Below are 14,200 nucleotides of genomic sequence, written 5' to 3'. Positions count from 1 at the left end.
TCAATCACCTTTTCAATTTTTAATTATCACACCTTCTGTGCTAGTTCGGGATAAAAAGGTTATTTTTTCTATTTTAATATTTTAGTTGCCGTTTTATAAATACCGTTTTTTCGATTACGTTCTCGTGATACTATACACAAAAAATGGACAAGCTGACGTACTACTATGATTGAAAATCTACAACTCCGCTTAACCACGTGTACCTGTCTGTGAGAAGACGGAACTGATGATGGCACGGTACAATTTACACCAGTATTCTTCTGACTAAATGAAAACGTGGATTTACCAAATTGTAAGAGGAACGCCATCATCATTCAAAATTTACAAAGGTATTGCTTACTTCATATCGCAAAATAGAATTCGTAAATGACCTTTGGAAAGAGTCTTAATTTGCATTGAAAGGTGCCATTAAAAAAAACTGCAGGGAAAAAAGACAAAAAATGTCTAGTTGAAAGCGAATTAAGAAAACGGCCACGCCGAAGTGGAAACAAGTGATAGAATAGATGTAAATTTAAGTATGTGCTTGCTCTGTGCTCTGTACTTATACTTTTTTATTGTGTGTCACACGTTGCTACAGTCGGCAATATAATTGACTTTTAAAATCTTCTGACTTGGTACTTCTTTCAGTTGGTGTCTGTGGCAAAACAAAAAACAAAAAAACAAAAAAACAAAAAACCAACAAAAATAAAAACCCCAAAAAACCCAAAAAACACACACAAACACACCCTAACCATGGTGACTTACGTCCATCGTTTACTAATACATTTTATCAGTTCAAGAAACAAAGAAACGATGTGTGCATTTTTATTTAATAACGCTTTATGGAGTCTTTTGATTGTAAACCAAGAACGATGTGACCGATTACTCTGTGATTAATTGTGTGGAAGTCAAAATAACAGGAAGTTCAGTTAGAGAAGACAGTTAAGGACAAAACAACAGTTTAATGAACACCCGACCAACATCTTACCTAATTTGGAGAAAACTACATTAGAATATGACAAACTGGGTCTTATATATGCCCATATGTTTTCTGAATGCTTTGTAGCACTGATCTGATTAGGGTTTCGAAGGGTGAAAAATAACATTATCATTTCATCAATTAACTAAACAGAAGATAAACGAAATAGTTAAGTACATCTTACAAAAGTCACGTCGTGCCTCATTTGAATTCTTGCTACGTTAAAAATCGTATTAAAACGAACAATAAGTGGTTTCAAGCCATGGATGTTGATACACTCACATGAAGAAAACAAGTCGACGTTTTTCACTTGAAATACGTCACGTCGTCCTCAACAGATTTTGATATCCTGACCTTATAGTCATACATAAAATCATATTATCACTTGTCAAATCAGTGACGTTTTTCAGATCAGGGTTTTTTTTTTTTTTTTTTTTTAACTTCCCATTAATTCTAAAACTAAAACTTGTTTTCAGTAAGATATCGGTAAATGCAAAAAACGGCAGGTGATTTTAAAATAATAATCGAAATTTTAAGTCTTTCGATACATGCTTTATGATATTTTTTTCTAGTCGACGCGAAAAAACATTTGCTTTATCCGTCTTGTCGTTGAAAAACCCATATTTCAAAGTGAAAAAAAAAAGTTGAAGCGAAAGAATTTGAAAGTAAAGGAAACTGCTATTTTTTTAATTGATCTTTATGCTGTGGAAAGAGTTACGTATTCTCCGGAAGATAAGTATATCAACTTCTCAACAACCTCTGGCAAAATTATTATTCCAGTATTTGTAGACAGTGTTCAAAACTATCGATTTCTGTCACAGTTCAGTGTGTGCTTGCGAATGAGATCGCCTGATACAAATTCTGATTCAAATTATATATGAATTCAACCCTCTTTTCATCACGTGCACTGCGCAAACTGTTATCCGTTCAAACCTTGCAATCATTCCTTGCCACTATATATTCGTCTGGAGGGACATTCCCTCAGTCTATCTGTATGTGCATGCTTGACCAGTGCTTGACCGGGACATGACCACACCACTGAAAAGATTGCATCATTGATTCCAATATCACAGCCCAGATTCCAGTACTTATCACTGTGCCAAGACAATTCGATTAGATCGTTCGCAATTTTAGCACATTACGAATCCGTGAGAATTGAACGAGCACGTCCGTCTCAAATCCATTGATATGAAATCTCGTTGTATACGAGATTGATGATAACGGCACATTTCATCAAATAAATCTTTAGTAGACCTTATTTATTTATTTATTTTTCTCTTTTGTACTCATGCATTTTCATGATTTGATATTTAAAATCTGCATTTTTCCTCTCTCTTGGCATGGATACGATACAAAAAACTGGATTTTCTCGAGTGATATAACACTATGCAGTTAATACCAAAGGCGAAAGAGCAAACGAAAATCTAAACCATAATTTTACTTATAGAACGGAAGTTCTTATAACACAACCAGAAGAAGATTAGAGTGTGACGTTTCGATGACTACACGATTACCTTCATCTTATAACACAACCAGTAGAAGATTAGAGTGTGACGTTTCGATGACTACACGATTACCTTAATCTTATAACACAACCAGAAGAAGATTAGAGTGTAACGTTTCGATGACTACACGGTCACCTTCATCTTATTACACAACCAGAAGAAGATTAGAGTGTGACGTTTCGATGACTACACGATTACCTTCATTAGAACAAATGACCTGTGTGGCGCATGCTAGCGCTGACGTACGTAGTGTACGAAATGGTAAGGAATCGACCAACATTTTCGGCTGTACTAGAATCCTAAGTACACTAAGGTCGAAAATAGTGTGACGAGATGGTAATAATATACTGTAGTTGATTCGGCTACGCTTTCTTTAACGCTTGGTCGATGCCATTCTTTTGTCATTACCAACATGAAGAAAATATTCCCAGACAATTTTACTTGATTATTATACAGTTCAGACAACACACAAATCCGTACAGATTATCTCTCGCTGGTATCGCTGCTGGATAAAATAACGACAGTGCGTGCCAACGTAGGCAAATGAGAGATTACTAGTATGACGTCAGCGGCGACACACAAGATCTAAAAGAAAAGCTTCAGACAGAAATTGCTGGAAAAAAAACAATGATCAATGTTGCGTTTTGCATCACCGAGGACATAATTTTGTTTGATGTCAAGCATCTAAAATCATTTCAGAAATAACAAGACCAGTATGACAGCTGCAAATGCCTGTCTGTGGCGATGGTATGCTCATGTTCGTTACAATGCCTTGTTTCAATAACGGCTACACTAGAAAACAGTTGTATTTTGAGAAACAATTATTTACTGTGTATGGCCTTATTAATAACCCATGATATTTCTGATATCATGAACATGAATTCGGTCATTTGGCAATCCTAATCTGAATTTGCATGTGCAGTGCACGTGCTATGTTTTCATTTTGATAACACGGAACTAAATATCATTAATATTAAACATTTTGTTTGAATTGAGTAAAGATTCACGAAATTGAATACTTGGGAATCATTTTGACATCGAATCAAAAGATCATCAGATATGCATATCTTCGTGGATACTGATTGATCCACGTGCGCGAAAATGAGCACTCGTAAACTAGCCAAAACTGGGACAACTGCAAAATGTCATCCCCGTGAAATAAAACAGGTATACAGTATAAAATTTCTAGAGAAATGAACAAATAAATTTCATGAAAGAAATTAAATTAAAGAATCAATATGATAACATCAAAACAGAGGATAAAATCGTTTGGACTAACAGCGATCAAATGTCTGCCATCTCCAGATTTTATCATTATAATTGTAAACATCAATTGAATTACTGTTGTGACTTATTCATAATACGTTTCTCAACAAATAACAAAGATTACTTTGTCAAATAATAGTGCACAAAACCCACATAAGTGAATTGCTAAGTTTAAAACAGTTTGAAGGCTAGATACAGCAGAGGCAAATACCTTAAACTGTCCTTTCAGGATCTGGCAGTGGTGTTAAAAGTAAAACACGGATTTTGTTTCTACTGTAATGGAGAAAGACGACGCGCACTATACTTATCAGCGTGTAAAAATCATAACAGTAGCTTGGTAAAGAATTGTTAATTTTTCATAGCAGCCCCAATTTTCATAAGTCTGAAGCTGTGAAACAACGCGTGATATTCTTCAATTGATTTCACTCGGATTTCTTTACACCACTGGGTTGCTGTAATTGAGTTTAAAATCACACGAGAAACAATTATCTCCAGAACATATATAAGTAGATCGATACTTGTAGCTAATAATCCGACAGTTTTGGTAATTTCGGAATATCAATTCAATTTAACTGTCGAGGTGCTAATATGAGTAAATACAGGCATATTCTGACGGTCATCTCTCCAGTAACACGCTCCATGGAGTACCATACAGCTAAGCAAAGTCTGTAAAGAAGAGCATATTATGTCGATTTCGGTTTTGACAGCTAAAACGCTAAGAAATATCCTTAACGTCTGTAGATCCGTTCTTTCTCGAGACCTGTCGAGCTGTTATCATCAGCATAATTAGTTACTGAAATATTCAGAACAAGAGGCCTAAAGGGCCTTGACAGTCATCTTATCAACCTTAATGAAACAAGTGAAACTGCAGTAGTCATAGTAGGAACAATTCTGATTTCTTCAAGACTATTCTGAATTTTAAGGGATGCGCATTGAATTTGCTCTTAATAAGTTTTTTTTTATTAGGTTATTGAACAGAGTCAGTAAATTCTACATCAAAATGTGTGATCTTCCCTCTGACAACTTCCCACGAAGATAAACCGAAGAAAACGTCAAATTCCTTTCATTGGTACGTTGTCTGTCAGTATTATTCAAGTGGCGGTGACGTTTCAGGTCTCTACAGTATACTTATATTTAACTTCATAACGACATCTCAGAAATGCACAGTTCTGTTAATACTCCTGAAGGACTATATAACTGCGCAATATAACTGCGCAATAATTTAGTTTTAATTATGACATTGATCAGGAAAAGATTTTTAACACTTTCAACATCTTGCCTTCCCACGGCTCCATGGGAACAGACCCATGGATGGCACCATTTTGAAATGATTTATTAAACATGATGTAAAACAGCCTAATGGTTTTTAAGAAGATGTCGAAAATGTGAAAAGTCTATGCAAACGACGATGCACGGAACAAGATAACTATAAGTCATGTTGACTTTCGGGTCAGGAGCTCTAAATATACAAGCTTTTAGAATATATTCCTGAGTAGATAAATTAAATAACATGTCGAAACCGGAAACTCTATTTAGGTTTAAGATTCAGTGGCGTATATCATGAGTAGTTTATCGACAGAAATGTCAAAGAAAAAAATACTCTGGTTAAAATCGAACTTAGTATGTTGATACTTTAAATATGTATGTTTCATGAAGATAAAACATATTCTCTTTAAGTTATTTATTGAACTGCGTTGAGGATAAACTATCAGGCTTACTTAAAAGTAAAATAACAAGTCCGCCAAGATCTGAACATAACTTTCTATTACGAGACAATATCTGTTTGATATTATAAAAGAATTTAAATTGATGTCCGTTATGCTAGGTTATCTGCACTTTACAGCAACAGATTGAATCCATTTTATCAAGTAAAGTCTCAAAGAAAACATTTTGTCCATCTTTCAGGTGTAGTGGGCTTATTGTTATCGGTTTTCATGGTTTGATATAGACTTAAATATGAGAGCTATTTGAATGTAATTCTTGTATGAATGTATTTAAAGAGAGATACACTCGACAGGTGGTGCTAGTTAGTCTTAATCAAACGTGTTTCCCCTTATCATTTTATCGTCTTCACCGCTGTCAGAATAAATAGGTTTACAAGATATGAACAACTGGATTTTAGTGTCGGTATTATGATTGAGTGTATGCAGTTCGTTACAACCCTAATTTGTGGTACAAAGACCTATATAATGCTCAATAACTGGCTCCTGTCTGGGTATCATATAACAGTACGTAACTATGGAGGCTCAACGTAGGTCAAACAGGTAAGTATAGAGACTCAAATGTGAGTAAAAAAAGTTACTAATGAGGTTTCGTGTAAGTTATACAGATAAGTGGTTCAGATAGAGGTTCCATGTGGGCAGAGCACAAAGCTATGGAGGGTCCGTGAAAGTTACGCATATTTATACACGGTTTCATGTGAGTCAACGAGATAAGTATAGAGGCTCTAAATGAGTCTATGGAGACTCCGTTTGGGTAAAAAGTTTCCATGGAGGCTCCATCCGAGTCAAACAAAAAGAATAGAGGCCCCTAAAATGTTCTCAAAGAGATAACTATAAAGGTTCTATGTGTGTCAAAATAGTAACTTTGGGGTCAAACGGGTAACTATGGAAGTTTGAAGGATTGAGTCAGAAAAGTTGCCATTAAGGATCCGGGTGAGTAAAAAGTATCACATGTATGGAGGCTTCAAGTTAGTAAAACAGATGAGTATAGTGACTCCTTTTGAATAAGACAGGTAACTCTGGAGACAGTGTTAGTCAGACGTCACTTAGGTAAATAGGGCGGGAACGTATGAGCCAGACAACTAAGTAGGGAGGCTCCATATGAGTCTGACACGGGACTATGAAGAATCCTTATAAGCCAGACAGGTAACTATAGAGACTCCATATTAGTTAGCTGTATTCTGGTCATTGTGGACCTTTTGGGTGTTGTATTATGGGATTTTTTTTTTTTTTTTTTTGTGATTTTAAAAAGTCTTGTTCAGTAGTTTGATGAATGGGATGAATACCTGTAGGCGGAGGAATAGGTAACGGTTTTAAATGTATCTGCCCTCTCATTAAAACTATTACCTCTTAGAAACGTCAGAGTTATCAACTCAAATTAACATCAACATATCGCTACGGTTTATCGAATATGATTCAAGTTGACGTCATTTAGATACGATCAGCAGGTTGTTGATTTCAGTCAAGAAGTAAAAATGTTCTGTCTCGGCTTCTATACTATACGATAAAAACTAATTCCGGATTTTTTTTCAAAATCCTTGGAATTACGGGATTTAGACACTCCATATAATGTGAAAGAAATATCAATTCTTATAGATGTTTTTATAGTTATAATAAACGGAGATTCTTCTTTTGATCCCGATGATAGCACGGAGCAACGTGAAAATCATTAATTGTGGAAGATATTTAGGATATTTTGTAGCTAATTCTAAGTTAAGGTAACGTGTATAAATGGTTAAAATGCATACTATAAACTTGGGTGTTTCACGACTGACGGGTTTGAGGAAATAAATGCACGTGGGTCGCTATCCGTGTAACGGCGTGCCGCACGCGTAACTCAATGTGGATGGATATGTTAACCATTAAGACATACCATAGTTTTATCGTACAGCCGGAAATTATTCACCGTCTTTGGTACACGGATTAGATTGACTTATCGGATCTTACAGAACATCTCTTATAGGTTTTGTATATAGGGAGAAGTGATCTTCTTTGCCACTCGAGATATTCAAAACAGATTTAGTCCAGGAATAGGATAAATATTCACATTTTAACAAGATATGATACTGAGATGGTCCAAAGACTAGATAATTGATCTTCTTGGGAAGGGTGGTCTGCTAAGGCTGTCTGACAATAAACTGAGGGTATATATATTGATTACAGAACTACGCTGTACATAGAAACACGTAATATATCTCTGTATATGATACTAGAACATGTCAGCATTCTTACACACATATATCTTATCTTATTTAAACCCAAGGGGAAATTAAACATATATTATCACATAACCTGTCACATAGTCGTGTCATTTATAACGTAAGATACCTGTGTAACAACACGTATGTGACGTCATAGATACGTCACGTCTTTATGACGTCACAAGATTGTCTCGGTAATGAAAAACGTACCACCTAGGTCAAGATTAATCAAATCTGTTACCTGTTACGGACCTAGATCGGGGTATCACAGTCGAGGGCTAAGATCTTGTAACATAATTCCAACCGAGGTGTTAGCCGAGATTAGGATGTTACAGGTTCTAAACCAGAGACCGAAATACACTGATCTCGCTGTCCTCTTATCTGTTTTAAATACCATGTGCTTGGCGTCGGCTTAACATCCCGAAATGTGGACATGGAGCTTGCGACCTGTTAAACGTCATATCCGCTTTACACAAGACGGCCTCAAAAGATTTTCTTTACAGCAACAATCCCTTGACAAACTAACCAATTAGTCACTGGGCCTTAGTCCACAATAACACAAAATACACATTTTACTTGAAATATCAACTCACTACCGCTCAATCCAGTTTCTTTAAGAAAGAGCCATTATCATTGTCAAATTGTATTCATGGTAAACACCAACAGCACGTGTATAGATGTCCCAATCCTTATTAACAAACTGACAAATAGTTGCATTTATAAAGCTTTCGACAGGTTTGGTGGCTTCAAACTTGAGGTTGATCCCATAACAAATATAAAAGGTTCAATTCAACAGAATTGGAAGTGCAGATGTGTAAAGGGTACTCTCCAACATGGAGGTCTTTCTGGTGCCCTTCATAACAAACATTTTACCTGCCCAACCCCATCCTCCTCTTCTCAGGGTCATTAACTGGGATCAATATCAGGTGATAGCACAGAATTGATATATAATAATTATTATAACTGGTATATAAGGCATTTACTTTCGGTTTTGGACAGTTTTAAATTGTCATTAGCTTTTGTAAGCAATCTTATTTTGATATTATTCATATACTACTGTATATAAAGATGTCGTATAGTCGGAATATACATTGTGTTTGTAATAAACATCTCCCCAGATTATCACAACCAAACACTATTCCTGGATTCCTCAATCATTGTCTCGGAAATTTCAATATTGAAGAATTATTTCTGTCGTTCCTGAAACATCGCCAATCGTTAATGTTACGTGGTTAATGGTATAATGTTCTTCTTTTACAGAAAAGACATTCAGAAAAATGTTTCCAAATTATCGTTGTGTGTATTTGACTGATAAACACAACATAATGCTATGTTTCATTGCTCTGAAATCTACTCTTAAAAAATGGTTGTACACACATTTAGAGTTAGGCACAGAAGAGCCAAATAATGAATTAAACTGCATCATACAGCTGTTTCGTCCTTCTAGGACTCGTCAGTGATACTACATCATACAGCTGTTTCGTCCTTCTAGGACTCGTCAGTGATACTACATCATACAGCTGTTTCGTCCTTCTAGGACTCGTCAGTGATACTACATCATACAGCTGTTTCGTCCTTCTAGGACTCGTCAGTGATACTACATCATACAGGTGTTTCGTCCTTCTAGTACTCCTCAGTGATGTTACATCATACAGCTGTTTCGTCCTTCGAAGACTCCTCAGTGATGCTACATCATACAGCTGTTTAGTCCTTCTAAGACTCCTCAGTGATGCTACATCATACAGCTGTTTAGTCCTTCTAGTACTCCTCAGTGATGCTACATCATACAGCTGTTTAGTACTTCTAAGACTCCTCAGTGATGCTACATCATACAGCTGTTTAGTCCTTCTAAGACTCCTCAGTGATGCTACATCATACAGCTGTTTAGTACTTCTAAGACTCCTCAGTGATGCTACATCATACAGCTGTTTAGTCCTTCTAAGACTCCTCAGTGATGCTACATCATACAGCTGTTTAGTCCTTCTAAGACTCCTCAGTGATGCTACATCATACAGCTGTTTCATCCTTCTAAGACTCCTCAGTGATGCTGGAGGCCTAAATTTGAAGTTTAGGAGAGGGCTGATGAAAATTGGTTTAAATTAAGACGATATTAAGTGGTACATGATCATGAACACACAATTATTGATCAATATTTTGAGATGATTACAACAGGGTCGATTTATAGGTTGTTAATATTTGGCTCTCATGTGCCTGTCCTAAAATTTGTATTAAAAGGTTCCGTTCATTTGCGTGTCCTTTGTACAACATTTGCAACGATCGATAGTAGACCGATACATACATGGACATGTCAGGAAAGAAATGTTTTAGAGTGAATGAAAAAAGACCAATTTACACGCCCGGATGATCGTAAAAGACATGGGTTCTCCACTAATTTCGACCCAAAGACAAAACAATTAATATTTTTCCATGCTTGCAAGAAGACAAACACGAGGTGAATGAGGTCAGTCGGGAAACAGGTACAAAGTTCTAACCGGTCGTTAGGTACTCGAAGATGATAGCGTTAGCATTGTTTGTGTCTTTATCTGTTTTGCATTTCCGGTCCTCGTATCGCCTGGATTGAAGAGGTATTCACGGACTATAGAACGGATTTATAATTGCTGTCGCTGTCACCCTTTGATATCATATTAACACAATATGGACACGGCAGAATGAAGTGAAACTAAAACCAAACACTTATTTAAGTATAAAATGTATTGCCTTAAACAGGAGACAGACTATAACCTTGATTTGATGTACGATCAACACCAAGTCCAAACGCTAAATACAAACCAAGTGTTCGAATAAGGTTTAAGAATATTAAAACGGATTTAATTTTACTTTCATTTTCGTGAGCATTTTTTTTTTGCTGTATTCGTGGTTACTCTCAATTCACGAATTTATATATCTACGAAATAAAAACCACAGAAAACTGAGATGAACTTAAAGGTCTGCTCTGGTGAAAAGTCAACATTTTCTGATTACTAACGTCGTGATAGACATACTTCATTTCAAAGGGGAGAATATAGAGATATAAGATATGAAAAGAAAAAGATAGGTCAGTGTTTTCGTTTTTCCGTGACATGTTGCTGAACTTCGGTAGTAATACAAGTGGATTTAGCGAGTATATAAATCCATGAAATCAAGAGCCAACGATACTACATAGTTTTCGTAAAACCAAGAAAACTTGAACGAAATGGGAAAAAAACATGATTTTACAACAACTATTGTCAAATCAAAAGGACACGAAAAGCAACGCATCGTTTCTGCAGGGTGTTACAACATAAGTCGCCTCGTAAGGTAGTATTCGTTCAATAATGCCGTTCTGCAATGTTTCTTTCGTTGTACTCAAACATCTTGCAATATATGAATAAAATGAGTTCAGGAAAATCAGGTCACGAAAGCGAGACTTATTTATAAATTGGATTGTCTAGAAAAAACCCGTATGATGATATGCTCTGTAAAAAATAGAGGTTTAACCGAAGTCTGAAGTGTAAGGTAAGACTGGAGACTGTATTTGTACCTGACGTATACAGGTGATTTGACGATAGGAAAGCGATTCCGTAGTAAGTCGGTGATTTTGAGACTTAAATTGTATGGCAAGTACTTATTCGTCATGTCTTTTTGAAATATTTGTACAGATGATAACTTACAATATAAACGTTACGTTACCATGGTTACGTGTCATTATATTTCATTAATCATCTTAATAGCATAATTACAATTAAGGTATAACAAAAAATGCATTTATGTACGTGATTTAGAAGAAAAAGCATTTAAGTTTTGTAATACTCACCCTTTGTTTTGCTGACGCCAATTGTAACCTTCTCTTATTCCGTTCATCTCCTTGTATATTTTTCATCCAAATATTATATCCAATTTTACTATAACAGAATACAAGAACTATCAAGGGTCCAAAGTAATGAAGAATCATAATTACAAGGCTGTATGCGTATCGGGCCGTAAAGTCCTCCCAAGGCTCGAGACACACTCCACTGGTGTTGGAATAGTACTCAACCCTAGCCTGGAGCAGCGTAGGGAGAGGTATTGTCAGTGACAGTGTCCATATGCCCAGTAGAACGAATCCGGTTTTCCGTGCCGTAATCCGTTTTTTAAAGGGATGCACTATTACAATATACCGGTCAAGGCTCATCGCCACTAATGTGAAGGCACTAAGAAATACGGCAACGATTTGAAGGTAGGTCACTATCGGGCACATGACCTCCCCGAATGGCCAGTAATTTAACATAAGATTGGCTACAAATGTGAAGGGAATGCAAAAGATAGCCATTATGATGTCACTAACGGCTAAGTTAACAATAAAGTAATTAGGAATGGTATGCATTCTTTTGTATGCGTAAATTAGATAGCAGACGATCGTGTTCCCGCCAATAGCGATTATCACAATTATGCCGTAAAGTAAAATAAAGAATGTTTGAAGATAGTCGGATATAGGAGGCGAGGACACATGGTGATTATCTGTTCCATTGTCAACAGTGTGGTTCATCGTTTACTTACAGTTCTGGCTTGGCGAGAGAATCGCTGTTATGAACACGGATCCATCCCCACAACTTGAACCTGTTCATGCAAAACAAGCATTTGTATACTTTAGTTACATTGTTAGTCACTCTTAATTTTCTTTCAGATCCAACTTGCGATCACGACACTTATCTTTTGCAATGTACTAATGCTGGTTCTATCCGGTCTGATTCTTGAAATATCACATATCATCTATAGAATTACTTCAAAATGTCAAAACAGAGGCCATAAATGTAAAGGGAAGCCCCTGGTACACATCTTGATTAAGTATTTAGTCTATTTAATAGATCTGATGATTTGGAACTTTTAAAAAAAACACATGCAATGCTTATCTAAGGTTTCCTCGATTTGTTCTAAAAATATCGTAAAATATTCCCCCTTTTTTTTTTAAAAAATACATCATCCACGTATCTTTGTAAACACAGTTGCAATTGGTCAAAATGATCCTTTGGTCGCTTACCAGTGATGATCCAAATCAAATGTTTACCATCACTTGTCCTTGTTTACCTAATCCTTAGCATTGTAATGTGTTCGCCTCAATCGCTCATTCTAAATCCTTATATTTCCACAAATTATTATCACCACTGAACACGAAAACGGAATACCGCTCACAAATGATAACTTCCATTAGAGCGTGAATTTCCGAATTAATAAAACACAAACGCATTGTTCCTGTAGCTTTCCTGATTTCCGGTAACTCACGGTTTACACTACTGTCTGTAGACTGTAATCACCTTTTTTGATCGCTACGTCTGCCTGTAAAAAAAAAATAGTCCATCTATCAATTTAAACTGCCGTACTTGTCAAAATTGTAACATCGGTATGTTTGCATGTCAGATATCAACACATGATAATGCTATCGAGGGCACTGCATCTCCAGGTGGCTGGGATCAGGTCATGTTCACGGAGCTGATTTAACAAACGGAATTCCGCGTTTCACTGGGATATTCAAGTAATAGATATGATACAGACTCTCACTGATACCGGCTAGACGTTTAAAAGTTTTCACCACGATATAAATGATCCCTTCAGAGTAGAACGTTAGTATATATAGAAATTAACGAATGGCTCGTATACCATTCAGAAAATTCATTTATACCGCACAGCTACAACACTATCCATTGGCATCCAACAACCTTTGAAGTTAATGCTTTGGTAGACTTTTATATAATATCACGTTTTTACGTCAATTAAATCCAAAAAGCTGTAGGGAAATAGTTTTCCAATTAGCGTCCACCATACACGTTCCAGGACGTCATTTCATTATTAATTAACACTGTCCTGCGGTCTCATCCTTCCCAACGTTATCATTAACAAGAAATTGTATGTTTTACTATAATAGCGATATAATATACACATGTATATTTACGCCTACTATCGTCTAATGATATGCTCCATAAGTAATAGATATAAACAGCTGGTCAATAGCATGATTTATATAACTTATTACTGCCTCATTTACATTAAAATCAATAAAGTCTATATTTGTGCAGGTCTCATTAACTATAGGATTCCACTTGAATACACACGCTAAGTTAAACATAGGTATGTAAATTCGTAATGTTCATACGGTATATAGTAAGACTCCTGGGTAAGTGCGGTTGTCCTCTCAATCAGTAGACACAAGTTTCACAATTACAGGTACACTGACTTAAGCGCTGGTAGAACAAGGGATTACTGATGTTAATGTAATCTCGGGCTTCACGACAAGCAAATGCCCAGCAGGCGAAGCAGCGTACTAGGCGATGGGACGATATGCCAATGTTTCTACGACCGCTTTGTAACGAAATGAGAAATGTGGAGACCCAGTAAGGCTAATAACGCTCGCTACTTGTCTAGACTAACAGGGTGACAGACGTTGGGTTGGAGAATTTCATCTGCACCGCATAAATAAGGCACAAATACAAGCAAGTTTTGTGCTTGGTATGGAATGATTTTAGGCAATGGAGGTTCCAGAAGTTTCTATGTCATGCATATCACTGACAGGCGTGGATACTAGAGAGGGATGAGCTT

General features: G+C 36.3%; 1 protein-coding gene across 1 annotated transcript; it reads right to left on the bottom strand.

The window, feature by feature from the left end:
- Nucleotides 1-1,707: 1,707 nt before the first annotated feature.
- On the bottom strand, nt 1,708-12,155 carry LOC132560192 (RYamide receptor-like). Its single transcript, XM_060224846.1, has 3 exons — nt 11,445-12,155; nt 3,340-3,393; nt 1,708-1,770 (listed from the first exon to the last, which is right to left on the bottom strand). Exons 1-3 carry the CDS (start codon nt 12,153-12,155, stop codon nt 1,708-1,710), a joined length of 828 nt encoding a protein of 275 aa, XP_060080829.1.
- Between the last annotated feature and the right edge of the window lie 2,045 nt (nt 12,156-14,200).

This window comes from Ylistrum balloti, unplaced genomic scaffold (genome assembly GCF_031769215.1).
Source record: "Ylistrum balloti isolate Yb309-2 unplaced genomic scaffold, AGI_CSIRO_Ybal_v1 Utg371030, whole genome shotgun sequence".
NCBI lineage: Eukaryota > Metazoa > Mollusca > Bivalvia > Pectinida > Pectinidae > Ylistrum > Ylistrum balloti.
The sequence above is the reverse complement of the archived record's forward strand: the minus strand, read 5'-3'. Positions and strand labels throughout refer to the sequence as shown.

Excerpts from the sequence above, each read along its gene's own strand:
- LOC132560192 (XM_060224846.1), bottom strand. The coding sequence starts at position 12,155 with ATGAACCACACTGTTGACAATGGAACAGATAATCACCATGTGTCCTCG. Across the intron at positions 3,394-11,444 it reads TGGCGTCAGCAAAACAAAGG|CACGTGCACTGCACATGCAA; the intron begins GTGAGTATTACA and ends ATGAAAACATAG. Across the intron at positions 1,771-3,339 it reads TGCCAAATGACCGAATTCAT|AAATCGATAGTTTTGAACAC; the intron begins GTTCATGATATC and ends GAACTGTGACAG.